This window comes from Chlamydomonas reinhardtii, chromosome 2, assembly GCF_000002595.2.
Source record: "Chlamydomonas reinhardtii strain CC-503 cw92 mt+ chromosome 2, whole genome shotgun sequence".
NCBI lineage: Eukaryota > Viridiplantae > Chlorophyta > Chlorophyceae > Chlamydomonadales > Chlamydomonadaceae > Chlamydomonas > Chlamydomonas reinhardtii.
This window is the reverse complement of record NC_057005.1, coordinates 8,562,427-8,588,833: the sequence shown is the minus strand read 5'-3', so window position 1 is coordinate 8,588,833 and position 26,407 is coordinate 8,562,427. Positions and strand designations below refer to the sequence as shown.

The 26,407-nt window shown below is 60.7% G+C and overlaps 2 protein-coding genes across 5 annotated transcripts; both read right to left on the bottom strand.

Moving 5' to 3' along the window:
* Positions 1–2,324: 2,324 nt before the first annotated feature.
* CHLRE_02g141986v5 (uncharacterized protein) lies at positions 2,325–10,045 on the bottom strand. Its single transcript, XM_043060132.1, has 7 exons — positions 9,496–10,045; positions 7,957–9,384; positions 6,303–7,573; positions 5,809–5,965; positions 4,838–5,464; positions 4,376–4,525; positions 2,325–4,054 (listed from the first exon to the last, which is right to left on the bottom strand). Exons 2-7 carry the CDS (start codon positions 9,368–9,370, stop codon positions 4,035–4,037), a joined length of 3,639 nt encoding a protein of 1,212 aa, XP_042927892.1. The 5' UTR covers positions 9,371–9,384; positions 9,496–10,045; the 3' UTR covers positions 2,325–4,034.
* Positions 10,046–14,161: 4,116 nt separating this feature from the next.
* Positions 14,162–25,915, bottom strand: CHLRE_02g141966v5 (uncharacterized protein). Of its 4 annotated transcripts, none has more exons than XM_043060128.1 (26): positions 25,415–25,915; positions 25,224–25,333; positions 24,986–25,088; positions 24,749–24,850; positions 24,195–24,578; positions 23,390–23,946; positions 22,910–23,171; positions 21,817–22,758; positions 21,314–21,590; positions 20,895–21,104; positions 20,621–20,757; positions 20,350–20,414; positions 20,175–20,238; positions 19,982–20,035; positions 19,596–19,730; positions 19,389–19,451; positions 19,206–19,226; positions 18,545–18,720; positions 18,435–18,451; positions 18,183–18,256; positions 17,909–17,957; positions 17,698–17,762; positions 17,365–17,518; positions 17,220–17,261; positions 16,765–16,906; positions 14,162–16,501 (listed from the first exon to the last, which is right to left on the bottom strand). In XM_043060128.1, the coding sequence occupies exons 1-26, from the start codon at positions 25,598–25,600 to the stop codon at positions 16,060–16,062; spliced, it is 4,833 nt and encodes a 1,610-aa protein (XP_042927891.1). In that variant the 5' UTR covers positions 25,601–25,915; the 3' UTR covers positions 14,162–16,059. The 4 variants fall into 4 exon arrangements, with proteins under 4 accessions (XP_042927891.1, XP_042927890.1, XP_042927889.1 ...); XM_043060129.1 differs by having other exon boundaries at positions 20,895–21,101; XM_043060130.1 differs by having other exon boundaries at positions 20,621–20,754; positions 20,895–21,101.
* Between the last annotated feature and the right edge of the window lie 492 nt (positions 25,916–26,407).

Sequence of the window (26,407 nt, the reverse complement as noted above, 5' to 3'; positions counted from 1 at the left end):
TTTCCCGACGTAACTGCACATAAAACTGGAATAACCGAGGGGGCCCCGCCTGGGGACTCGATGCGACCGCAATGGCTTCCGCCCCTCCCCCTTCGGGGGAAGGGGCAAGCCAACTTTCTTGCCCATCCCTGGAGATGATGACACCGGCGCTACCGGCCGATCCTGGGGTGTCATCCGTTGCACCCCCGCAATGCGGTCCGCATCCGTCGTCTATTGTCTTGCTTGCCCCCGTGCATGCATGTATGTTATACCCCGGGTATTTGGGTTCCATCGCCCCCATCGCGCATGCCGCATATAGAACGACCGGGATGAGCCGTGCAGCCATCGCGCTGTCCACGTTTCCGTGGCCGCCCGCGTTCAGTACTTACATTTACAATTCTACATGGTTTCCAACTTTGCATGTTGTTCTGGTCATTTCGCTACGCCTATCGCACCCCTCTCGCTCGCACAGCTCGCTCCAGCCCCCAGCCCGTCAGCCATGCCGGCCCGCCAGCCCCAGCGCTCGCTTTCTTGCGCCTGCCTTCTCGCCGTTGTTCTCTCCTACGTCCCCCACGGTCTTGCGCCCTCCCGTTTCCTCCCTTCCCCACAAGGGCTGCTGGGCGTCGGTGGCGCTGGTGTTTCCAGGTTGGTCCCGCACGCCCCGTGCCGCACCCCGCGTACTATCGCCAGAACGCCAGTGACCCACCAGCCCAGCAGTTTCCCTGGTTTCTTTTGGTACATGGTGGCTCTCGGCGGCCTCAGTAGCGGACGGCGGTTACCGTCCGTTTGAGGTATAGCACCTCATATTGTATCGGTCATCATGTCACCACACGCCTGTTCCCCACCGTAGCCACATGCGCCACCGCAATACATCCGGATTGATTGGCGGGGCGCAGGGCTGGCAGCAGGGCTCCTAGGCGGGTTATCGAAGATGCTTTATGGAAACGCACTGCGGGTCTCTTCCGGGAAAGCCCCAAACCCGCGATGTGCCCATACTGAAAATTAAAAGTTGGCCGCTACCGCACTGCTACGCTCTGTTGCTGACAACGGATTGGAGATTTCCGGGCTGAGTCCCCCGAGCGCAGCGATTCAGGGCGGGGGGGGGGCTGCACAGCCCCAGAAAATTCAAGGGGGCCTGTCCGTGGTGTGCGTGCGTGCAATGCAGTTGCAAAAAGCTCATACTGGCATAAACCGCGCGCTCCACGTAATAGTAATTGCTATTCCCTATTATGAACAAGGGGTGTCAGCTTTGTACAGCTGGAAAACGGGCTGAGCCTCCGTACGCTTGGGAGATAGTAGGCCTGTATCGGCCCCAGAGCCTCAGCCCCCACCGCCTCATGCCCCTACGAAGCACAGGCGCGTGGCTAGGGGCACCCGGGTTGGGGCCAGGGCGGGATTTCCCGCGCCATCCTTGTGCGTGCCTTGGAACGTTACCAAACACCCCAAGCCTTTCTCTAGCCTCCTGCCATAGGCAACACCCCTCCGGCGCCCCACGCTCAAAGGGCTAGGCGCGGGGCGGGGGCGACCTCGGGGCTTCTCGCTCGGCATCCTAGCGCGTACGTCGGCAGGCATGGCTCGGCAAGTCGCATGGTTTGGCTGCTGTTGCACACATTTTTTGATACATGGTTGTAAGAATTAGGGCCCGAGAGCTATACTGGCGACCTCGTGAAAGTCAATTGTACCTGGACGCGCCACGGACAGGGGTGTTCCTGGGGGGCTCCCCCCCCCTGGAACATTGCGCTGGGGGGGCTCAGCCCAAAAATGGGCGGCAGGGAAAAATCGGGCGGAGCGAGAAATGACCTCGCGCGTCCATGGCAATTGACTGTCGCGAGGTCGCAAGGAAAGCGACCGAGCCATAACGCTATGGACTATTTGAGGCTACTTATTTCGACGGCAAATAATCCGAGGTAATAAAGCCAAAACTTCGTGCAACTCGCCGAGCCATGCCTACCGGTCGTCGACGTGCCTGATAGCCGCGGACCGCCGTCGAGGCCGCCCCAGTCCCGTTGGGTTGTGAGGGCATCTGGGAGTTGTTTCGTGTGCAAGAGGTTCGAAGGGAGGCTTGCGAATGAGTGGCAAGGGACGGCACGCGTGGATGGCATGTGGCGTGTGGCGTGTGTGCATACCCTGGCTATGCTAGCCCAAAATCCCGACAGGGGTAGACGTGGGGCCATCGTCCATCTACCGATTTGCAGTCATCCCTCCCTGATGCTGCAGGGCTCAGCCCATTTTCCAGCTGTACAAAGCTCGCCCACCCCTTATTTAACTTGTGCCGTCCCCGGCGCATCCGATCGCCCCAGCGGCCCACAGGCACTTCTTGCACTCCTCCCCCCGTGCAAGCCAAATCTCTCCATCCTTTACATTCTTGCTGGTTTGCCGTTCGTTGACCCCCCTCTCCCTCTTCTTGGCTCCGGACAGCAAGCTCAATAATCTCTCCCTGCAGCAACGGTCCGCATCAGCTCATCTGTCGTATACGGCTCTAACGGCTCCCGCCTACCCCACGTATCTGGCACGAACTGTCGCCGCCCACCCATCTGCACGGACCCCGCCCATCCTGTATGTCCTCCATGTACCACCGAACGCGCACAGCCCGCCCCCCCACCTTGACGTCCTCGCATTACTCGCATCTCATATAATGAACGAAGGGACGACGCAGGAAGTAACCAGCGCAGCGCTGTCCCCAGCATACGCCATCACTTCCTCATGTTCGCATTAGGCACATACAACATGAAAGACGATGCATGTTTGATTGTTACGTTTTTCCTCAATACGTTGTCGTGCTTGCTCGCATCATTCATGCACGTGCCGAAATCAGCACCGCCGTAGGACATGCGCGTGTGGAGTGTGCCAGGCCAAGCAAGCGAGGTGTGAGTGCAATGCCGCACATGCACAGCCCAGCGGCAATGAATGGCCATCCATTTTACGTGTTACCAACCGCCACCAAGGCATAGTAACTATTTCCAAGGATGTATGGACACGCGTAAGTCCTTTGCGGAATCTGCCCGCTGGTCATTGGCCATACATCACGTTGACGCACACTTCTAACTAACAGCGCACCTCGAGGTGGCACGCGCACCCCTCAGCAGGTCTAGAGCAGACTCTGCCCTGGCCTGAGTCTGCAGCACGCAGATCCCTGTTTTACCCATACAGACCTTGTCAATACCCATGCCGCAAACATGAAATTTACGTAATCTCATATTCCGTAGCTCACACCCCTGCGCATCATCGGTACGCTTGCCATGTATATGTGCGTGGAGGATATCATCATAGGTTATCTAAGCCCTGACCTAAGCAAGTAAGAGCCATCCATGATTGGCTTCGCATTGTTAGTCTTCAAAGCATTCTTGGTCAGCTTCCCCGCCGGCCGTCACCCCCCCTGGTCCGCCTCCCCCCTCGCCTGGCGCTCCACGCTTTTCTTCGATCGAACATTTTGCCTTCCACCAGAGGAGGGCTCCCCTGCCTTCCACCACGCTCTCCATTGTTGATTGCGCATCCAATTGCCTTACTTTGGGCATGGCACCTAAGCAGAATGGCCACCGTGGGGCCGCAGCCATCAGACGTCTGATGCATTCGTGAGATTAGATACGCAAATACGTTGATGCTCTTTCTACATCATTGTCAACATAATTCCCGAATGAGGTACCTGTTATAAATCTGGTGATCATATAAAATAGCAATTGGATTCATCCGTAGCTTTCATTCGCTGTGCGGCCACTATCCGGTCCGCATGTCACACAAACAGACTTCCAGAAAATGTCGCACGCAGCAGGTCTACCTGTCTGCTGCACGCAACAAGCCAATGATCCGTTGTGTCCTGCTGTGCAGCAAGCTGAACAAGTAATCACAACGTGTATCTCATTGAGCGGCGGGTGCACATGTTTTAAGCTTCTGCTGTGGGTCTGCATAGCTCCCGGAACTGGCGGCCGCCGCGCGCCACACACGACGGCCAGCAAACGAGCCAGACCACATTATTGGTGGTTCTAGCTAGTTAGCGCCTGCCGCCCGCCGCCGCCGCCAGCCTGGCCGCCTTGGCTGCTTTCAGCTGCGCCTCCGCCTCACACACGCGCGCATATACCTGTGTGTGTGTGTGTGTGTGTGTGTGTGTGTGTGTGTGTGTGTGTGTGTGTGTGTGTGTGTGTGTGTGTGTGTGTGTGTGTGTGTGTGTGTGTGTGTGTGTGTGTGTGTGTGTGTGTGTGTGTGCGCACATATCGGTACATGTGCCGACGGGTGTCAACGCGTATGGGTCATCAGGTATCTGAGAAGTTAGGGCAGGCAGACTGTGCGTCAGCGCTGCTTGCGCTATTTGTTATGTCGCCAGCACGCGCTCGCACCACACCGCGCGCGCGCCGCACTCTGCCCTACCCGCACCCACCCACCCACCCACCCAGCCACCCACCTGCGTGCTGCGCGGTGGGCCGCCGCGCGGGGTCGGCCGCAGTGCAGTCGGCGTACAGGGCCTGCAGCGCGGGGTGCACGGGCCGGCCGCAGACCGAGGTGGGCCACTCGGGCCGGCCGCCCTCTATGGCGACTGCCAGCAGCGCCGACACTGGGGGACAACAGGTTGGGGGAGTAGATAGCCGTTTATGTCAAGGGAGGGGGTTGCATAGATTGGTGTAGAGCGGTGAGGAGCGGTGGGGGAAGAAGGCAGGCAAGTAAGGCGGGCGCAGGAGCGGCATGAGAACGAGGGAGATGTGTGGGCTGCTGCGGTAGATGCACATCTGGCGTGCATGCACATGACTCCTGGCGTGCTCCAACTTTGGTACTCGACCCCTCCCCCTCCAAGTTGTCCCCTCCCCCCGCTCCCATTTACATCTCACTGCCCGCCTCCCTTCCCCCGCTGCAAACAGCTCACTCTCACCCAGGTGCTCGTCGGCGTACGGCAGCTGTCCCGCCGCCATCACGTACAGCAGCATGCCGTACGAGTACACGTCAGCTGCACACGCAGCCGCCACCTCCTCCACCTCCTCCACTGCAGTCCCCACCGCCTCCGGGCGCCCTCCAGCGGCACCGTCCTTCGTCTGCGCTGCTGCCGCCGCCGCCACCTCCACCTCACCACCACTCCAGCCCAATCCAGCCGCCGCGCCCGTCGCATCAGGTGCCGAGCCCATAGGTTGCGTCACAGCTTCCAGTAAGCCTGCTGGCATTACTTGGCCGCCGCTGCCACAGCTGCTGCTGCTGCTACTGCTTCTCATCAATCCCGAGCTGCTGCTGTCGAAGCCGGCTCCCTGCAGCCCAAGAATGCTGCTGCGGTGGATCCCACCGGCGCAGATGCCACCACCAACAGCGACGCCGTCACCTCCAGCGAGACTCGTCATCAGGAGCTCGGGCGCGAGGAACAGCAGGCGGCGCGACAGCGGCGCCGTGGCGCTGGCGGCCGCGGCGGCGGCGGCCAGGCGGGGGCTGCCTGCGTCGGCGAGCCGCGCCACGAAGCCGCGGCGGTCGGCGGCGGAAGACTGAAGCAGCACGTTGGAAGGGGTCAAGCAGCCTGTTGCGCGGGTGGTGGGGGTGGTGTGTGTGTGTGGGGGGGGGGGGGGGATAGATGTGCCCGAGCCCAATAAGTGCCATGAGTTAAGGAAGGGGTGGGGGTGGGGGGGGGGGGGGGGCAAGGCACGCGGAGGGTTGGGGAAGTAGCGGGCGGTCTAAACAGAAGTAAGGGCAGGAGTGGCAGGAGGTAGGCTGCATGTGTGCGGTAGAATGGGGCTAGAATGTTGGATGCTGGGGCCGACTGTTGCCAGCCAAGGCGTGTGTGCAAGACAGCGGTCGGCGGTCGGGTTAATAGATACATAGAGCGGATCGTCGCCTTGTCGCGTTTATCGATTGCTGGCTCACCGTGTGGCACGCCCGCGGCATGCAGCGCCGCCAGCGCCGCCGCCAGCTCTCTGGCGGTGCGCAGGGCGGCCCTCTGCGCCACGTGCAGGGGCCAGGTGCGCGAGGGCGCGAAGGGCGACGCGGCGGCGGAGGACACCGCCCGCGTGGCGAGGTTGCCCTGCAGAGGCGGCGGTGGGGCGGGAGGATGTACATTGTGAGCGAGGAGGGTTAGGAGGGTTATAAATACCAGGCCAAACTAAACCAAACCAACTAAACCAACGAGCGGAGCACAGGCAGGAGGGGTGGGGAGGGGCGGGGGCGTTGGCTTTACATGCGCTGGCAGCAGGCGGCGTCAGTTCCTCAGCAGTTGCGGAGGCGCCGTCAGATGCCACGCCTAGTATGACATAGGAGTCATCATAGCCGGGTCAACTGCAACAGCTAAACACGCATCCCGCCCACGCAGATGCGCACAGCCTGCAATCCACATTGGCACGCATTGCATGCATTGCACGCACCATGCCACACATCTCGGTCACCACCGCCACCACCACCCCGCCCGGTGGAAGCCGCAGCCGCGCCAGCGCCCTCAGCGCTGGCAGGTGCCCCGCCGCCGCAGATGATGTAGCGACTACTGCTTGTTTCTGCGGCCGTGTCCTCTGAGCTGGAACCGCAGTAGAGGCAGTTGCGGCAGCAGCGGTTGCGGCGCTACCAACACTGTCCCGCTGCTGCTGCTGCTGCTGCTGGCGTGGAGCTAGCGTAGCAGCATTGGGCATCAGCGGCAGGTGCTGGCCAGCGGCGGCAGCATTGGGCAGCGGCGCCAGTTGCATCTGCCTAAGCAGCGACGGCGCCGACGGTGGTGGCGTTTCCGGCGGTGGCGGCGGCGGTGACGCTGCCCCCAAGCCGCCGCCAGCAGGGGCCGCAGCAGCAGCGGCCGCAGTAGCAGGGGTCGCAGCAGCAGGAGCCGCAGCAGCAGCGGCCGCAGTAGCAGGGGCCACAGCAGCAGGGGCCACAGCAGGCAGCGCAGGCGACAGCGGGTTGTGCCACAGGAAGCGCTGAAGCCTGCTGGGGCCCGCCGTCGGCCGCGGCAGCTCACCATCCACCATGGCCAGGCGGTAATCGCCACCGCTACTGCTGGTGCTGCTGCTGCTGCTGCTGCAGCCCGCCTCCGCCGTGCCGCCGCCGGCACCACCCGTGCCCACCATCAACCCACCAAGGTCGCGGTGGTAGCTGCCGGAGCTGCAGCTGCGGCTGTCATCTGCGCCACTGCAGCCGCCATCACAGCAGCCCTCTTCACCCATCCCGGCCAGCCCGCCCCTAGCCCCGCACGCCACGTGATGAAGCTGCTGGTGCTGATGCTGGGCCCGAGACTGTTGCTGTTGCTGTTGCTGCTGCTGCTGCTGTTGCTGTCGCTGATGCTGTCGCTGGGGCTGCCCGCGTGGCAGCTGCAGCAGCTCCTGCAGCTCCTGTGTGGCCGCGGCGTCCAGGGTGAGAGCCCGCACCGCCAGCACAGGCACCAGGTGGGGGTGCGCCCCGCCGCCGGCCGCCAGGGCCGCGGCGGCCACGGCGCGCCTCAGCGGGCCTAGCTGAACCGCCGCCACAGCGCTCGCCGTGGTGTTGCTGCCGCACCCTTTGCCTAATGCACCACGCCCCTCGTTTGCGCCGCCGGTGTTACTGCCAGCGGCGCCGGCAGCGGCCGCAGCAGCAGCAGCAGCAGCAGCAGCAGCAGCAGTAGGTGGCGCAGCTGCCAGCAGCTTCACCATCACAACGCGCCCATCGTGCCACGTGCCTGTGTGGCAGAGCATCCAGTATGGACGGCACATGAATGCTCGTTTCTTTGTGAGTCACAAACCAAGCAAGGGGCTCAAGGGGCAGAGCATCCAGTATGGGACGGCACATGAATGCTCGTTTCTTTGTGAGTCACAAACCAAGCAAGGGGCTCAAGCTAGCAAGCAAAGCAGCCCTCGAGTATTCCTCCTTAGTCGATGCTGCAGAGGCCTAGAAGTAGTCATGCACAATCGCCATCTAGAAGTTGGCGGAAGCTGGAAGATGCATGTCCACGCGCCCATGCAAAATGCCACCGCAAGGTACCGTATACACATGTGCGGTGCGTGCGTGCGTGCATCTCCCTCCTTCCACCTCCTTTGCATGCGCACGTGGGTGACTACGTACCCTGCCATGTGGTCGTGCTAGTCGTGCCGCTGCTGGCAACGCCTCCCACCCCGCCACCCGCCGTTCCTCCCCCTCCAGCCGCCGCGCTGCTGCTGTGGCTGCTGCCACGCGCCATCGGCAAGAGCTCCATTGACGCCAGCAGCCGTCCATAGATGGTGGCTGCCGCTGCTGCGTTGGTGCCGCTGCTGTTGTCTGCTGCGGCCGCTCCTCCAGTTCCCCCGGCCACCGCCGGCGCCGCCGGCACCACTGCAGGCCTGAGCTCCTTGACCCCCTCCAGCAGCTCTCGCAGGCCGCTACAGCTGACTACGCCAGCCACTTCTCCCTCCCTCTCCAACCTCGCGTGCGCTCTTGACCCCGCATTCATTGCTGCTGCAGACACCGCCGCGGTCCTCCCAGGCGGCGTGGTCGCCGGCCCCGGCATCGCCGCCCGTGGCAGCGCCGCCGGAGCAGCTCCTTGGGGCGGCGGCGGCAGGGCCGGGCTACGCATGCGCTGTAACGGCTCCCCGCCGCTGATCGCGCCAAGGCAGCAGGCGCCGCGGATGGGGTCACGCAACCCGCCTCCCTGCATCAGCACAGGTGCGCTGCTGTGTGCGGCTATACATATCGCGGCAGCGTCGCCGCCGTTGGGGCCTGCTGCTGTGGCGGCGCTGCCCGTCGCCATGGCGGCCGCCACCATCTCCGCAGGCGTGGGTAGGGATGATGAGGCCGGTGGCGGAGGCGGCGGTGGCGGGGGCCCGCAGGCGAGGAGGCTGCGAGTAGTGCTGCTGCGTGCGCCTGCTGCTGGTGCCTGCTGGCACCCAGCAGGAAACCCAGCAGTAGCAGCAGCAGTGTGCCCAGCAGCTGGCAGCTCAGGGCCGTGATCGCCTAGCAGGCAGGCGTCATCAAGCATGGGTGGCAGGTCGGCGACGTGGTCTCGACCGCCACGGCCGTGTGTGATGCTGCGGCGGCCGCCGTCCAGGAAGTAAGGCGTGGCGCATGCCGCGGCTGGTGTGGCTGCGAACGCTGGTGCCGTTAACTTTGACACTCGAGGCGGTGCGGGTCCTGCTGATGACCGCCCCGCTATCGTGGGTAATGGTGACGGACCGGCACCGGCATCGGCACTGCGGTGCTGCCGCTCCTGCGGCAGCAGCAGCTGCGGGCAATCCATCGCCAGGTAATCCAGCCCTGGTGCCGTCAAGCCTTCCATGGCAGTGACGACCCCGCAGCCCCCGCAGCACGTGCCGCCTTCGTTGAGAGAGCTCCTGCTCTTGTTGCTGCTCCTGCTGCTGGTGCTGCTGCTGCTGGCGGTGGCTCCCGCGATGGCGGCGGCAGCGGCGGCGGCGGTGTGCACGGGGGCGTCGCCAGTGCCAGTAGTGATGCACGCGGCAGCAGGGGCGCGGCCGGCCAGCTCCCGGACATCCGTGCAGCCGGCCATCGCGGGCGCGAGGTCTGCAATGAGGCGGTCGAGGTAAGGTTGGCAGGGGCCTCAAGTTGCGTTGCATGCCGACCGCCCAACATCAGTATGTGACATGACCGCAAAACCGGCCGGCTGGGACTCACCTGGTATTTCATTGCAGGTTTCAAGTGAGGTAATTGTTGCGAGGTTGCGGTGCGCCGCGGAGCTGAGCATGGACGCCAGAAGCGAGTCGAACTCCGTTCCGTTGCCGATGCCATTGTTGTTTGTCTCAAACGAGAAACGTACTGGCAATGTATTTGTGGCACGCAGCCCTTCATGCAGGCCGGCAGAGGCAGCCGGCTGTGCAGATGGCTGTGAAGTTCCCGCTTGGACACGCTCCGCCACCGTGATTAAATCCGTAGTGTAGGTATTGGTACTTGATTCAGAGCTGATGCAACTAGGCGACGCTTGTCTGCTGGAGGACGGAGACGACTGGTACGTGCAATCCTCCACGTTCTCGGACCCCAGAGGCGGGCGGAGGCACGCAAATATTGACCGACAGATTACACGAGCCATTTGATATAGTTCAAACGAGAAGTTCGGCACGGTTCGGCAGAAACCGTCCTCAAAGGCGACGCCTCGACGCTAATAGCCAGATATGTCCGACAACTAGTGAACATGAAATATGACATTTACATCTAGGGTGTGTAGGAGAGAAAAAAAGCTAATTTGTAATGCTAAAACCAGGGGGGGTAAGAAGTCTCGAAACTTACCCCATCATTGACTTTCGTAAAGCTTTAGGACAGCATTACGCACTTCCTTTCACATTTTTCAGGGTGATTTGGTGAGGAAGTTCCGGGCCGGGGGTCGGTCGGGCCCCTGGGGATCGGCTGGGTTTCGGGAGCCCATTCGGTATGCGCGCCCCCACAGGCAGCCCAGGGGCCAGACACAGTACCATGCGGCTCACACGTGTCGTCGCAAGCACAAACGCAGCGTGGGAGGCCCATGTGCGCGTCCTGGCGTGGAAACGTTGGCACATGTCCCCACTTGCGCACTGCCATGGCGGGGGCACCCTCAAGCGCAGATGCGCACATATCACGCGGAACAAGGGGTGCGGGTGCACGCTATCCATGAAACACATGACCGGGTGTGGACCGGGGTCCTTGAGTCAGGGTCCAGGGTTTGGCTTGGTCGAGGGATTCCCACGGATAGAATCCCGCGTGTGCCGCCGATGTCGCAGTGCCGGCCCGCGGATGTCACAGCGCGACTAGGCCTCCCATTCAGGCTCTATGGGGCTGACGTTGCGGGAGAGACTTGAAGGATTGGGTATGATACAAAATGGTCAAGGACAGGGGGCCGGGGGGGAGGGACGAATTTCAACAAGAAAACTGGCGCCCCCCTCCCCCCCCCTCCCCCAGCACCGTACACCCCCTCAATCCTACATTTCGGCCGGGTGTGGGGGACGTGATGCAGGCAGGCCGCAGATTGCACAGGTCAATAGCATTGCGGCATTAAATGGAGGGGTATGAACCCCCTTGTGAACACACAAAAACCCCTCCTCACGTGTACATTCTTGCTTGCACTGCCGCACATGCCACCGGTTGCTTCGGGCACTTTCAGCGCACACGAAGAACGTGTATGGGGCATACCGTGCCCAGGCAACTTATCACGTGTGCATCTTAGACTCGCCTGCCACTGAGCATACCAAGTGCAGGTATTCATGCTGCCATACATACAGGACACATCAATGCGACCGTAAAACGAGGGCCAACCTCCTGCCCGACAGGAGAAAACCTGGCCGCGCGCTTCTGGCTGGCAGCTGACTTGTCCACTGCTACACCACTTCCGAGCAGCTTCAACCTCAGTACGACCCCCCCCCCCCCAGTCGCATACCGTACCACCACATCCACATCGACCCCACTAACACAGCCGAGACATTCTGACCCTCCCTCCCCCTTCGGGGGAAGGCCGGAAGGGGCAAGCCAACCCTCAGAACACCTTATTTTTTGTCAGGTTGGTGCCAATCGACTGCTCTCGGTGAGCTCGACGCTCTGTAAAATGATCCGCCTTGGGAACACACTTTGACCGACCGACTTGTGGACATGTCCACCTGTATGCCGACAAGTATCCTGATAGACTGGCTTGCTGCGCAACGGCTTATTCCAATGTTACTTGATAGTACGAATTGTGGTGACACGTACGTTCACCCATGCAAAACCCGGCCGGCACCGGCCTGCTGTCCTTGAGCAGTTCCACAGGCATCTCCCGAAACGCCAACATGCCGCTCTCAAAACTGCTCCAAACTATGCACATGTGCTGAGTTTGGGTTATACCTACGCACGCATCGCTGAGCTGCACCCATTGCGCCGCGTGCTGCAGGACATCAGCGCTAGGAAGAAAACTTGGCACGAATCTGTGCAAAAAGTCGTGGGACCCCCGACCGACCGACTTTGAGGGGCCATAACTTTGCACCCAGAAAACCACTTTCAATTTTGAAAGCGGATTTATGATTTTCTTGTTGAGCTCTATCCATTTGAAGCATAAGGTCTGTTTGGAAGATTCTACCACCCTCCCCCCTCGTGTCCCCCCTTGATGTCTTCTAGGCGGCTACCGTCAGCACCACCCACATGTGCAAGGCCGAAGAGCTCATCGCCTTCTTTCTACCGGTTTCACGGTTTGCGGGATGGTTTGCTGGGAAACTGGGAACTCGGTGCATGTCGGGGATGGGACTATTGTCGCTTGCCACTCCGTTGTCAAGCATTGGCCACGCTCTCCTCCTCGCTCTGTTGCATTTGGTTTGGTTTAGTTTGGGCTGGTATCTACACACACCCCCTTGGCGCAAACATTAAGGCATTTTCGGGCCCCTGGATGCTGAGAACGTGGTTAGGCCCCTTCTTGCCGGCGGCGGCGGCCTACCCCTGGACGATACAAGCCCTTCTTGTAACACAACAATCCAACCACAACAACAACCACTTGTGTTCCATCAGCCCATCATTCGGGACAGGGAAAGAACAGTGCTGAAGAAGGCAGGTGACAGATTTTCGAAAAAGGGCATCTTTGATATCGACCTATGCACGGTACGTGTCAGGCCAGGGGTGTGTCAGGCCGTGTCGGCAATCTCTCAATCTCCCATTCGTGCCGTGCATGTCGAAACAGAAACTTAACACAGACAGACAGTTTGACCATCGCGCACGCCATGGCTGGTACTGAGCACCGGTGTAATAATGGCAAACAAGCCTGTCCTGTTGCAGCGTGCCCAATGCGGCTGCAGTTGCCCCCAGCCCGCGTTCTGGCTCCAGCACAGCAAATGAGCATAATATTCCGCTGCAAGGCATGCGCCGCTCTTACAGCGTGTGGGGTGAGGTTGCTGTTGTTCCCAGCCCACGTTCCGGCTCCGGCACAGCAGAATAATCCGCCGCACGGCATGCGCCATTGTTACAGCGTGCGGGGTAAGGTTGCTGTTGCCCCCAGGCCCCAGCCCACGGTCCGGCTGCGGCACAGCAAAGTATTCCGCCGCACGGAATGCGCCCCTGCTATAGCGTGTGGGGTGCGTGAGGTTGCTGTTGCCACGGGAACCTCACCCTTGCCTTGGGCCCAGACAAGGTGACAGAAACGCCCCAAAATGTCTTCTGCGATTCTCAGAAAGACCCCTCGTCATCCAGGGGGGGGGGGTAGGAAACAAAGTGCCAGACCCCATGCCCCGAAATCCCCCGGGACCCCCCTTGAGGGGACGACCGACCCCCTGACGGACAAAACCTTGTTGTTCAGGGGTTAAAAATCCTCCATTTAATACCAAAGTGGTGTCAATCGACTCCTCTCGATGAGCACTATCACTCCGTGTCATCAGCGGTCCTGTTCTGAGACTTCGGTCACCGGCGGGATCCTATCCATTGAAATCCCCTCGACTAAGACCACCCCGCGCTCAACTCTCTGCCGCGTGACGAATGGACAATGTGCATCGGCAGCCTTGTTAGGCGTGAACTCGTGCGCACCAGCGCTTCAGAGCCCAGCTGTGTCAGTGCGCATGTGTTGAATGTGGAGACATGTCCCGACATGTCCACGCCCGGACGCGCAACTTAGCCCTCCCACGCTTTGTTTGTGCTTATTACTTCATAACGTGCACATATGAACCTCGTACTGCTGCGTTTGGCCCCTAGTTCTGCTTGTGGGGCGCTTCCCGAAATCCGCCAGGATGGGCTCCCGAAACCCGACGGACCCCCAGGGACGAGGACCGACCCCCCAACTTTGGCGGCCCAGAACTTCCTCACCAGACACCCCCTTAAAAAACTAAAAGTACGTGCATAATGCTCTCCTAAAGCTCTGTAATTTTGAGCATGGGGTAAGAATCTGAGCTTTCTACCCCCCCCTGCGTCATCTCAAGCTTTTCACCAGTGCTCGTATCTTCCATCTACACTGTAGAAATCTGCCCAAAATCCGCCGAAGGCGGAGAAAACTTTTTGGGTTTGGGTGTCACGCATCTACGCAGTGTAGACGGTTTTGGCCGGTTTTGGCGCAAAAATGGGGGAAGCGTAGACGTTTTGGGGGGCTTGGGGGCTTAAGTGCAGATGCCGCGGTCAGGGTCATCTACGCCTGTGTAGATGCCGGGTGCCTGAGGGCATCTACAAGATATATACGAGCACTGCTTTTCACAGGATTTTAGCGACAAGAAGCAAAAGTTTCTTCCGCCGGAGGCCTTTATGGGCAAATTTCTGTCGAAAAGAAGGAAAATATGAGCACTGGCCGAAAGAAGTGCATCTTCTTTGACCAGCCTTGTCTCACAGCAACTGCTCGCAAATATTAACGGCGCGCTGCTGGGTTGGGCGTCAGGGTGCAAATAACTTGTTACACTTGATCGCAGCCTTGAAAGCGGGCTGGGGCGCACGCCAGACCCCAAAAACACGCCAGGAGATACATTGTGTAACAGCGTGTGTAGATGAGTCGCTAACAACGCAAAACAAGAATACGAGCATGACCGGCCACGGACCGGCGCGCGTGAACGCAGCGTGGCCACCAGCACGACAAGCTGCTGCAAGGCCACCTCATCAGCACTGAACTAATAAGGCCAGGATCCAGCAACACTACGCGCGCTCTAGGCTAACTCCCTGGTAAAAAAGCCGGAAGCCTTAAAAAACCCGGGGCAGCCTGGAGCGCGAACGAAAAACCCAGAGAAGTTTCAGGCCACAGGCTTTCCATTCCTCTGTATCCACCTCAAGCTCGCAACCACCACGCACTGGGCTGGACCGGGCACATTGTATTGCTATTGCATGTCTGCGTGCACAGCGCCATGGGCCACACCTCAGCAGCACTGAACTCCAGTATATAGCAGCCTTGCCTGGTGAGAAGTGCACTCATAGCAGCTTTGATGTGGCCCTAGTGAGTAGTGCACTCAATCATGTCCAGTAACACTAGCCCTTTATCTTCTTAAACATGTAGATCAAATCAGCACAACCACCGCATTTACCGACATATCAACAGTATTCGTCAAGGGAGCTCCTGCACGTACGCGCAACCCACGCGCGCAACCCGAGTTGCGTCGTCGTAAGAAACATCGCAAAATCAATAGCATAAAAGCAGTGTCAGGTCATTTCAGCGCCCCGTAAAAGTGGCATGCACCGAACAGGAAAAGGGTGGCATGGTATCCAATCCCAGGTGATTGCTTTAGACACAGTAGCTAGTTGAAATGCAGAAGCAATCAGCCCTTGCCGCATTTAAAGACGCATTTAATCATCCTCAGTAACCACCGGCATGCATTACGTGGTGTCCAATCAGTATATACGTGCAATAATCCCTGCTCAAGTACCCGAATGCAAACCGCAGTGACCACAGTGACAAGGAGCATCTCAAAGACCGTACATGATCTTTTATACTAAGGCAGGGCCTGCTGCGGTTGCTGAGCTTCTGCCGATCCCAACACCCGGCAGGAACCACGTGTACCTCTGCCAGGGTCCAGGCATCTTATTTGCCACCAAGACTCAATCTTGTTGCGGGTTGCCACCGGCATCTCAAGGAGTAACCCATGCACACGGTGTACAAACAAAACTCCGCCACCCAATCACCCATACCAACTCTGGGGTTGACAACCCGCGGCCTTTATTGGCTAGTGTTGATACCAACAGCCGCCGCCCGGTTCTCGATTGAGACGCAGACGCTACAATTAGCTGTGGCCATGCATTCGTAAAATTGTCGACTGTTGACTGTCGCCCCCATATACGCCGTGGCACCGCATCCACTACATGTCTGGGTGTATCGCAGCCTCAATAATTGCGTACTGTTGTTACTTATTTCAATTTATCCCCGCGCATGCCTCCCCCATGATCATGCATTCAAGTTCCCTTCTCGACAGTACTCGAGCGACACATTCAATGGCCTCCCCATGTCCAATTGTATCTTAGTGTACAAATCAAATTTACTGTGACGGCCATCAACTGCTCCTGCTTGCCAAGGCAGCGCGCCGAAAGCGAAAGGCGCGCCGGCACCAGGCGCAGTTGCACGTGGCGTTGCCATCATTGGCGTGTGGCGCTGCTGCCAGTGATTACTTGCCAAAAAAGCGGGCCTGGCTGCCGCGTGGGGCGCACGGACCTCGCAAGTGCTCCTGCTCCTGCAGTAGGCCCGACCGCCTGGTGAACGGCCTTAACGAGCGCTGCCGGCGCTAGATGGTTGCCGTGGTGGCCCGCGCCGTGCTGTTCCTTGCTGCGAGCCGGCAGCAGTGTGGCTATAGGGCTGCGGCATCATTGCTGCGTCGCGGCCCAGCCAGCAGCCTGCTGCTGCCGCAGTGCAGGGAGCGACCCGGCATGGTGCGGCAGTTGCGAGAGCATGACCTGCGGCAGCGGCGCAGCGTTCATGGACGCAAGCAGCCTCGCGCCCGCTCCCACGACGCCCGTTTCAGCATGTGGCGAGCTGAGGGGCCGGACGCTGCTGCTGGGGCGCGCCGCGACAGCCGCCGCGGCTGATGCCGCGGCCGCCTGTTTTTGTTGCTGCTGTTGCTGTACAAGCTGTGCTCGATGCTGCGCCGCCTGCTGCGCCTGCAGCAGCTGCTGCTGCTCTTGCCGGGCTGCATCGGCGTCCGCCGCCGCACGCGCCGCCTCCAGCAGTGCCTGCAGCTCATGCACCAGGTCTACGGCAGTGGGGCGCTTGGAGGGCTGCGCATGCCAACAGCGGTAGGCCAGGTGGCTGCGGAGAGGGTCGGAAACGTTTGGTGGCAATTAGGGGCGCGCGGGGACGCGAGAAGAGCAAGTACAGTGGATGGCATCCGGTACAAGAAGAGATTGCGTACGTTGCGATCTCCGTCCGGGGACATGGCTCAGCAGCGCCTGACCCCACCCATCCTGCTGCTGCCGTGAACACGTGCGACCACCGCTAACATGCATGCACGCAGTGCGTGACTGAATGCAAGCACGCCCCCCCCCCCACGCCACCCCAACGCACGCACGCACCAGTAATCCCGCGGTGCCAGCGGGTTGAACTCAGGTCGCAGCCCCGAGCGCAGCACGAGTCGCGGGACGTCCTGCTCCTGCAGCCCCTTGTACGGCATCTGGCACATGAGCAGCTCCCACATGGTGATGCCGAACGCGTAGACTGCACATTGTGTGTGTGTGTGTGTTAAAAAACGAAACGAATTGTGTGTGTGTGTGTGTGTGTGTGTGTGTGTGTGTGTGTGTGTGTGTGTGTGTGTGTGTGTGCGTGTGTGTGTATGTTTGTGCGTGTGCTGTATGTAAGGCAAAGCATGTATGCACACAGTTGACACCTGGGCGGAGCCTGCTGTGCAGCGGTTGGGCACGCGCGGGCAACATATGCTTGCAGGAAAGGGAAACGTACGCACGTATGGCATGTTAGATAGGCAACGGTCATGTGGCGGTTGAGTTCGTGCACGAGATACCAAGTCACTTACTGTCCACGGCCGCGGTGAGCAGTTTGTCCTTGATGAAACACTCTGCGGCAAGAAAGGCGCCGCCGGGAGCATGGGAGACGTTTCAGGTGATAATAGGAGGCAGGAACACGCACACGCACACGCACACGCACACGCACACACGCACCTGGGCTCATGAACTGCAGTGTGCCCAGCGGCACCGCCACTCGGAACCCCACCGACCGCGCAGCGCTGCTGCCGGCGGCGGCCATGGCTGGTCCCGCGGACACCGGGGGCGCCGCCATCTCCGTCATCAGGCGGGCGCAGCCAAAATCCGATAGCTGCAAGTAAGGGCGTGCACGACGGAGACAATGCATGATCGCTCAGTTAAAAACGCAGCTTGGGCAGATTCAACCTCGTACACTACAGTATACTTGGTAGTTTGCAGCCATGGGCGTGACCAGATAAATGTATGCAGACGCACACGCGCACGCACACGCACACACGCGCACGCACATACCTTGCAAGCCCAGCCGCGGGGGTCGCGGCTGTTTCCCTTTATCAGCAAGTTGGCCGGCTTGATGTCTGTGTGCGCGGAGGAGATCAACACCGGGCCTGAGATGGGTACGGACAGACTCCTAAGTATAAATTCCATGACACACGCATGCATGCAGGGCTGGCCGGATGTCCGCACACATGCGCCGCGAAGGCCCGCCCGCCGGTGCACGCACCGCAGTGGACCAGGCGCCGGCTGTGCATGTAGCGCAGGGCCAGGGCCACCTGCTCGGCGGCAGCGGCAACAGTGACACAAAGGCCAAGCCATGATGACCTCAGGAGCACGCTAAAGACCAAAAGTGATATATACGGCACCGAAGACTGGCAGCGGGACTGCACCATGCTGCCGGGCCCACACACACCCTTATTACTTCTCACGCTCACTCCAAACACAACTCCAGGCCCAGGCGACCGACGCCCAGCCGCTCCGCAGCCCACCAATCCATTTACCTCCAGTAGGCTCGTATACAACGGCACCAGCAGCGGCCGCACCACAGCGGCCAGCGCCGATGTATGTGCCGGGACTGCGCGGCAGGCAGCGTGATTTGTCGTACACATGCGAGAGAGAGCGCAAAGGAAACAAGAGCTATGTGTGTATGTGTACCGTGTATGTGCGCGGGCCGGCAGGTGCAAAGCGGTGCAGCACGCACGGTGCTCGAATGATTGCATGTGTGCTCGATGCTCGATTGATTGCTTGGGGACGGGGGCCATTGCGCGTGCTGTGCAGTGCGCAAGTGCATGATGGTGCCCGTGAAGACCGCTGCGTTGCGTGCATTGCCCATGCTTGCCCGCGTCACCAATCAAGTACGCACCGCCTGAATGCGCCGCCGTATGCCGCGCTGAGCAGTGTGCCTGCGTCACAGTATTCGAAGCACAGCACCTGGTTGAGCGGCCCCTGGCCGGGCAGCCCAGATAGCAGGCCGTCGTCGGGTGCACACAGCCGCAGCTGATGCACGTCGCCCTTGTAGGTGCAGCGCACAATCACCACCTGTGTGTGTATCATATGCGCGAGAGAGAAAGGGGAACGAAGCGGTGTGTGTGTGTGTGTGTGTGTGTGTGTGTGTGTGTGTGTGTGTGTGTGTGTGTGTGTGTGTGTGTGTGTGTGTGTGTGTGTGTGTGTGTGTGTGTGTGTGTGTGTGTGTGTGTGTGTGTGTGTGTGTGTGTGCGCGTGTGCGTGTGCGTGTGCGTGTGTGTGTGTGTGTGTGTGTGTGTGTGTGTGTGTGTGTGTGTGTGTGTGTGTGTGTGTGTGTGTGTGTGTGTGTGTGTGTGTGTGTGTGTGTGTGTGTGTGTGTATGTGTATGTGAGAGACACTTCGAGTGAGTGCAAGCCGTGGAGGTAGGCGCGATGGGGGCTGAGGCTTGTTGCGCGAATGTGCAGGAACGAACACATACGGCAAATAAAAAGGCAACGGGTTCAAGCGGGGTACGTCCGCGCTGCTTGCATGCTCTGCGTGTTACTCTGTGTGTAACTCACGTTGGAGAAGGCCGCATACACCTGGCGGGGCACATGGCGGAGCAGACAAGTAGGATCGTGCTCAGTGGGAAGGCATATGAGTTTAGGTCAGCAGCAGGTCGGGGCACGGCAGCGCCAGGCAGGAAGGCATGTCGGGGTGGCGTCGTTGATTGCCCTTTACTGGATGGCCCCCAACACGCTTACCTGAAGGATGTTTGGGTGCGAGAGCGTGGGCATGACGGCGTGCTCCATAGCTCCCCGCTTGGCCTGTACACATGAAGGGGCGCGCACAGTAGTAGGTTTGCATGTGCGTGAGAATTGTAATTGCCCCTTCCGGCTCCGAACCCGCAGCCGCATGCAGTTGCCATCTCACGCATCACAACGGTCAAGGTGTCACAAGAACTGACGCACCCGACGGACTCTCGCGTCGGCATGGGTTTCTTCCAGCTTGCCGTCGGCCTGGGCCTTGGCACCGTCAGCCGCAGCCGCCGCAGTCGTCACGTCGTCTGCAATGTCTTCTCCCAGCGGCTCCCCATCGCGGAACACCTGCAAGGATTGGAGAGTCCAGCTTGGTTGCATTTTGCTGCCGTTAAGTTTACTACTGGTGGTGATAGCACGAAAGCACGCAATCTAGATCAAGGAGAGCCAACGGTCTCGTACGTGGTAAGCAAGCCACGCCCGTCCACCCTACCCGCATGCGCGCATACAAGCGCGCACGTATGCACACGCATGAACACACACACACACACACACACACACACACACACAGTCACACACACACACACGGAGGAACGCACCATGACTTTGACGGCGGTCTCCAATCCGTGTAGGTATCCACGGAACACCACACCCTGCAGCCAGCAGCAGTAGTGTTTCCAGGCACGCGCACGGTGAAGGTAACATGTGCACATGTCCGGGTGATGGAAAGGCCTTGCGTATCCCGATGCCGCGCCCCAGCACCTATCAATAGATGAGCACGCACACACGCACCTGGCCGCCCCTCCCAATGACCTCCTCCAAATCCAGTGCTGCCATGTCCTGCGCCGTCACCGCCCTGCACGGACACACGTGTACCAAGTGGAAGTAGGTGTGTACGGCGCGGCAGCCAACCAAGGCATACCCGCGGGGCGCCCACGGCTAAGCATGCACTGCTGGGCTTGCTCACCGTGCCTCTGACGCCACCTGCGCCTCCGACGCGACCGCGCTGAGGTGTGTGCGCATTGTGTCGACCTGTCGCCACGGCAACGAAAATCGCAACCGTTTCGCAAATGTTTTTACATGCTGTGCCGCACAAACAACACAACAGCCAGTGACTAGCTGCAGCCATGCATATACCCATCGCGGTGGCGCAATCGTGCCGCACCAACACATTTCTTACGCTCCATGCGCGCCAGCCTATTGCCCTTGCATGCTTCACCCGCCGCGGGAACACGCACCATCAGTTCCATCGGCGACGGCCCCGGCGCCCGCTCCTGCAATGAGAACTCGGGCGTGCTCGCCAGCATCCAGTGGGCTGGGTCGCCCCCAGCCGCCAGCGACGAAACCATGATGGATCCGGCGCCCACATCCTCTGCTGCAATAACGACATGACACATGATCAGCATGAGCACATGAATACTGCGTACGGTTGGCAAATTCGGCCGGGCCGACAGCCGCGTACTGTGAGTAACCCAAGCTGCTGTCCAGCCTCCACCCGCAGCCCTGCCTCACCTTCGGCAGCGGCATTCATCACAGCCGACAGCTGCTGGTCCAGTCCTGTGGCCAGCAGTGCCGCCGGCGTGTCCGACTCCCGCAGGCGCATGCCGGCCTGCTGCCCCCCGGGCGCCAATCGACCAAGGGTGCTGGTGTAGCCCGCCGGCTTGCCGGTGATGCGCCATGAAAGGCTGCGCAGGGCCGCCGAAGCCGCGAAGTGCGTGCCTGCTGATAACGCAAGGATGGACATCGTATGTACTAGGATGCATAGTTCATGAAGCAACATGGAAAAGGGGAGCGGGCGGGTACGTGCAGGCAGCTAGCATGCGTCAGGAGCAACATCGAGCTTGCAGCAGCGCTGGGAAGGCAATCACAACTAACCAAGCGGGCCGCAGAAATGCTGCGTGCTGGCTGGGCGGTGTGAACTAAGGCCTCACCCAGGAACGGTGTCTTGCTTCCCAGAGCCACAGCAGCGCGCGCCGCCGCCGAGCCCAGGCCCTCCGTGCCTCCCGCCGCTGCGGGCAGCGACTGTTTCGCCTGCTGGTGCAGAGCACCGCCAGCAGACTGCTGCAGTTGTGACAGGCTATATCTGAGTGGTATCGGCAGCGGCGGCTGCATGGCGGCACTGCCAAGCAGCTGTTGCTGCAGGCCCCGCATTTCGGCGGCAACACGGCCGCCGTCAACGATGGCGGAGCGGAAAGCATCCAGCAGCAGCTGCATGTACAGGGAGCAGGGGATTGGCACATGCAAAGGCGTCAGTAAGCTGTGAAAACTACATTCACTGCAAGGGTACCCAAACGCCCCATTCTGGTTACTAGACCTGTACTACAATGGCGTCTTCGTGTGAAGGAGCACGCGGAAAAATTGGTATCTGCGTGTTACCTATCTAGAAAGGTAGGCCGCCGGAAGCCCGGCCGTTGCATGCAGCCAAGCAGCTCACCCCGAACAGCAGCCGGACCTCTCCCACCACCGCCTGCAGGGCGCTGCTGGGCAGCGTGTCCGGCGTCACCAGGTACAGCGCGAAGCTGGGCAGGCCGTGCAGCCCCAGCAGCGACGCCGGGTGGTGCTGATCCAACAACTGGTCCATTGCCGGCGTCATCAGCACGTGGCCGGCCGCATTGCTACTGGCGGGGTGACCCAGCAATAATTCCGCTGTGCCGCTGCCGACATTGGTGCCACCGAAGCCTAGCAGACGCGAGCCATGGGGCAACACACCGGCTGTATGCCCGCTGCCGGCGGCCGCAGCTGGTACCGCCGCTCCTGCAGCGGCCATAGCCGCTCCGGCGGTGCCCGCGGCGCCTGCGGCGCCGCCAGCGCCGCCACTGCCCAGCACGGACGACTTGAGGTCGCGCATAGAGCGGCCAGGGCTGCTGGTTACGTGGGCCGAAGCGAGGCCACTGCCCGCCTTGCCATCTGCGGCGCCGGCTGCTGCAGCGGTAGCTGCACGAAAGGAAGGATCGCCTCTGAGACGGGAGTAGTGACCGCTGCCGCCGAGTGCCGCCGGACCAGTGCTGCCGCGGCCACCGGTGTTATTGCAGCTGAGGCTGAAGGCTTGGGCCATGGCCCCAGAGACCGCCGTTACTGCAGCCGCCTCAGCCGCCTCCACTCGCTCCACGCACAGCACCAACGAGCCGGCGGCGCCGCCTGTGAGCTTGCCGATGTTCAGGATGTCACGGCACGGCTGCCGCTCATCCAGCAGGTGTGCGCTGGCGTGGCGCAGCACGATGCAGTGGAACCGGTTGGCCGGTTGCAGGTGCGGGCTGCTGAAAGTGCGGCCGCCAGCTGCTGCAGCTGGGCCGCCGCCGGGTGCGGGCGGCAGCGGCGGCAGCAGCGAATCGGGCACGATGAGCGCGCCGCTGCCCTCCCGGGCATGGACGGAGCCCTGCGGGGCAAGCCAATTTGGTGGAAGTTGCTTGTAGGTGCCGCATGTGGGCATGCCTGCTGGCGTGCGTTGTTTGTGAAGCGCCCTGTCCCGTCCGTCAGCAGCAAGTCAACTTGGCAAGATCATCTATTAGTGTGCAAGCATGCCTCACCCCGGGCCAGTCGACGCTGTTGTTGGTGCTGTCTGCTCCTTCCTTGGCAGCAGCCGCAGCGAGCACGTGGAAAGCTGCCGGCGGGGGGATACCAGAACCGTTATCCGCAGCGGGCTGCGTCGTAGGCGGCGCCTGCTGGTTGCCGCGGCGGGCAGCAGATGGTGCAGTGCAGGCGTGAGGGGTGGCGGGCCCTGCGGCGTCGTGAGCCGCGCTTGCTCCGGCCAGCGTTGCGCCAGGTCCTGCCTTGTCCTCGAGCAACACCCTGCACACACGCACGCCATGCCACTCGGCAAGTTCCATGAGCATGTATGGGGTCTGTGCCCTCTAGGCTTATCTCGTTCTGCGCCAGCAACGAACCGCAGCATGCACGCACGCAGCCAATGCACGGTAGCCATGTTACTGACCGCGCCACAGCAGCCTAGGGGTTCCTCTTGCCTCTCTACCCCTCCCTCATATCGATCTGCAACCAATGTAACTTACTTGAGCGCTTCGGCGAGGAGGGTGTGCGACAGCGCCACGCGCACCGCACGCACACAGCTGGCCTCGCCGGCGACCCCTTCTGGAGCTATCTGGGCGGGATCTTCGCTCGCACCCAAACGGCTAGCGGCGGCGTTGCTCTCCGCGCCGCCGCCCAGCAATCCCACCATGCTCCCGCTATCCACCTGCGAGGTCAGCAACAGGCTCAGCCCGCCGCCGCCGCCGCCACCGGGCGGCCCAGCCGTCTGCGCCGCCGCCAGTGCCGCCACACTTTGCACGCTTGTGTGCGTCTCCAACAGACATTCACCAGGCACCGCGGCCGCTGCGCCGCCACGCTGAGTGAACAGCACTGCAGGCACGTTGGGCACTGCGGCGGCGGCAGCGCGGCTGGCGCAGCCGGCGGCTGTCGGCGCCACCGGCGGGTGCGTCAGCAGCGCCAGCACGGGCTGCAGCCGCAGGGCGGTGCGTGAGGCCAGGAGGTCTTGCATGGCATCCAGTAGGCCGCGGACGAGCAGCGACAGGCTGGGGGCCAGCGCCAGTGCGCCAAGGTGGCCCGCCATCTGCGGACCGGAGGCGGACGACAACATGCATGGTCGCGTGTGGTTGGTTGGCCATTGGGGGATTGACTCCTCACCGCAATCATTAGCAGGCACATAGCACATATGTGGCGTGCCGCCAGTTGGTTGCCAAATTCTGATTAGAAGCCAGTGGTTCTCACGTGTGACAATGAATTGTGTACAGAGCCCAGCAGGGCGAGCAGGTAGGTAGGGCTGGTGGCTCGGGTGCAAACACACAGGTAAGGCCTTACCAGGGACAGGTGGCGCACGTGTGTGGGGTCGGACCCGAACACACTCCGGCACAGCACGCCAGCCAGTCGCATCAGCTCCTGCAGCTCCGCCGGGCTCAGCGACCGCATCGCATTGCCACCGCCGCCGTCACCAGCAGTGGCGGCTGCCAAGCCACTGTTTGAAACGGCGCTGCTGCTGTGGCTGGACCCCGACAGCAAGCTGCGATGGCGGCGGCTGCTGGTGATGCTGTTGGTGCAGCCCGCTGTCGTGGCCGCCACCTCTGCAGCCGTTGGGTGCGGCGGTCGGTCGCCGCCGTCCCGCAGGCTGAGCAGCAGCGCTGCCACCGTTTGGCCGCGCATGCGCACCGGCAGCGCTAGCACGTCCCGCTGCGCGAGCTGAAGTGCCTGCAACAGTTTATCAAGCACGTTAGGACAGCGTACTTAACCACCTCACTTGTTTCTACCGTACATGTCCACTGTTAGTAGCTAGCGGCCTCGTATCTTCGCGTGACGAGTGGCATGCAGCCATGCACAGCAACTCGGGCGGCGTCATGTCGGCAGACGGCCACGCTTACCGCGGTAGTTGGACGGGTCACGATGGAGCTGGGGTCAGGCGGGCCCCCGCAGCAGCTGACACCCAGATGTCCGTACCCGCGGATGACGGCGATCGTGTCCGCCTGGAACGGGAATGGTCAGCGGATCCACCAACATTAACACCCAATACAGCAGGCAGCACATGATGAATAACAAGGATCGTTGCGGCGGCTAGGCGGCTAGGAGCTCCATTTTAAGCGGCCGTCAGCCTGCCATACCGTGTGGGGTAGGGCGCAGGCTCGGCCCCAACTGCCGCCCCCGTTGGCTGCACCGTCTGATATCACCCACGATGTAAGGCCGTCAGGACCGATCAGGGCCAGCCTGCGGGAGGAAGGTGAATGTATGATTGGTTTTGTGCCAGACTTTGTGCAAGACTAGGTGTCCGTAAATTTCAGTAATGCATATTGTAGTAAGTTACCATAACATAAGCCAGAGCTGAAGAGCTGTCAAGCTTACCGCGATGCTCCAACGTGCGCCTCGACAACCTCAAGGCACTCGGCGATGTGCGCAAGCCACGAGGCGCTAGGTCCAAGGTCCAGCAGCTCGGAAATCGCTGCAGAAACGGCCTGACCAAAAAAGATATTTAGGACCAGGCTCGGCTCGGCTCGTCTTCCAATTTTCCCCAGCACAGCAGCCTCATGTCTTACCGCAACAAGTGTATCTTGGGAATCGACATAATTTGAAGCCGTGCTTGCACCGGGGGCCCCGACTTGGACACCAGCATCGACTGCCCGTTTCCTTTCCTCAGGCCCTGTGGCGGGTGCTGAAGTACCCTCAGCTATGCGAATGCCACCTGATGCCGGTACCCCACAGCAAAAGAAGCTCCTGACCATCGAGCCAGGGTGAAGCGAGTTTTGTTGTGAAAAAAGGCGGCCAAAGAGAGCTCAATTTCGCAGCTATACAGCCTGGCCTGCAGGAGGCTTTAGATTCCAATCAATGAAGCAAGCAAGGACGCGGAGGTCAGCTCAGTCTGAGACCGTGGAGTGCTATGATTGTGAAATCATGAAAATAACATGGGGACATCCTTCAATAAAAAGTTATTTGAGTAGTCAGTCGCCGCTATCCTGTGACGACGATGACGACGTGACCCACGCGGCGCGACAGGGTTTCCCGACCCAAAGAACCGAAGTTTTTAATACCATTTATAGGTATGTAGGAGCATATACTTATCCCAGTTACAGGGACATGCAAAGTCCACAGACCCGTGCAAGTCCGGGCATGCCTCTTATTGTGTAAGTCACCAGGGCGGCACCTGAACGCACCTTGGGGTCCGCACAGTCTCGCGGACCGTCTGCGGATATGGCAGCGGTCTGGAACTTTGCCCACACCATGGCAACATGAACAAACGAGTTGGGACAAACGTGATGTTAATTCGTGCGTCCGTTCGAGACGCCGTCTGGTCAGGGCTATGTGGTTGAGGGTGGCGACTGCGTGGCGACTGCGTGGTCATGCAGGGTCAGAGGGCACGGTCAGAGGGGTGGTATGGGGTATAGGATTGGTCCCGGCGCCAGTAACCCCTCCGTGGATTGGATTGGCCAGACTAGGATTGGACCCCACGATTGGACTCCACACAGGGGGACGGCCGGGACGCCGTGTTGAGGGGTCTGAATATGTTCCCCTCACTCATGCGGCCGAGTTAG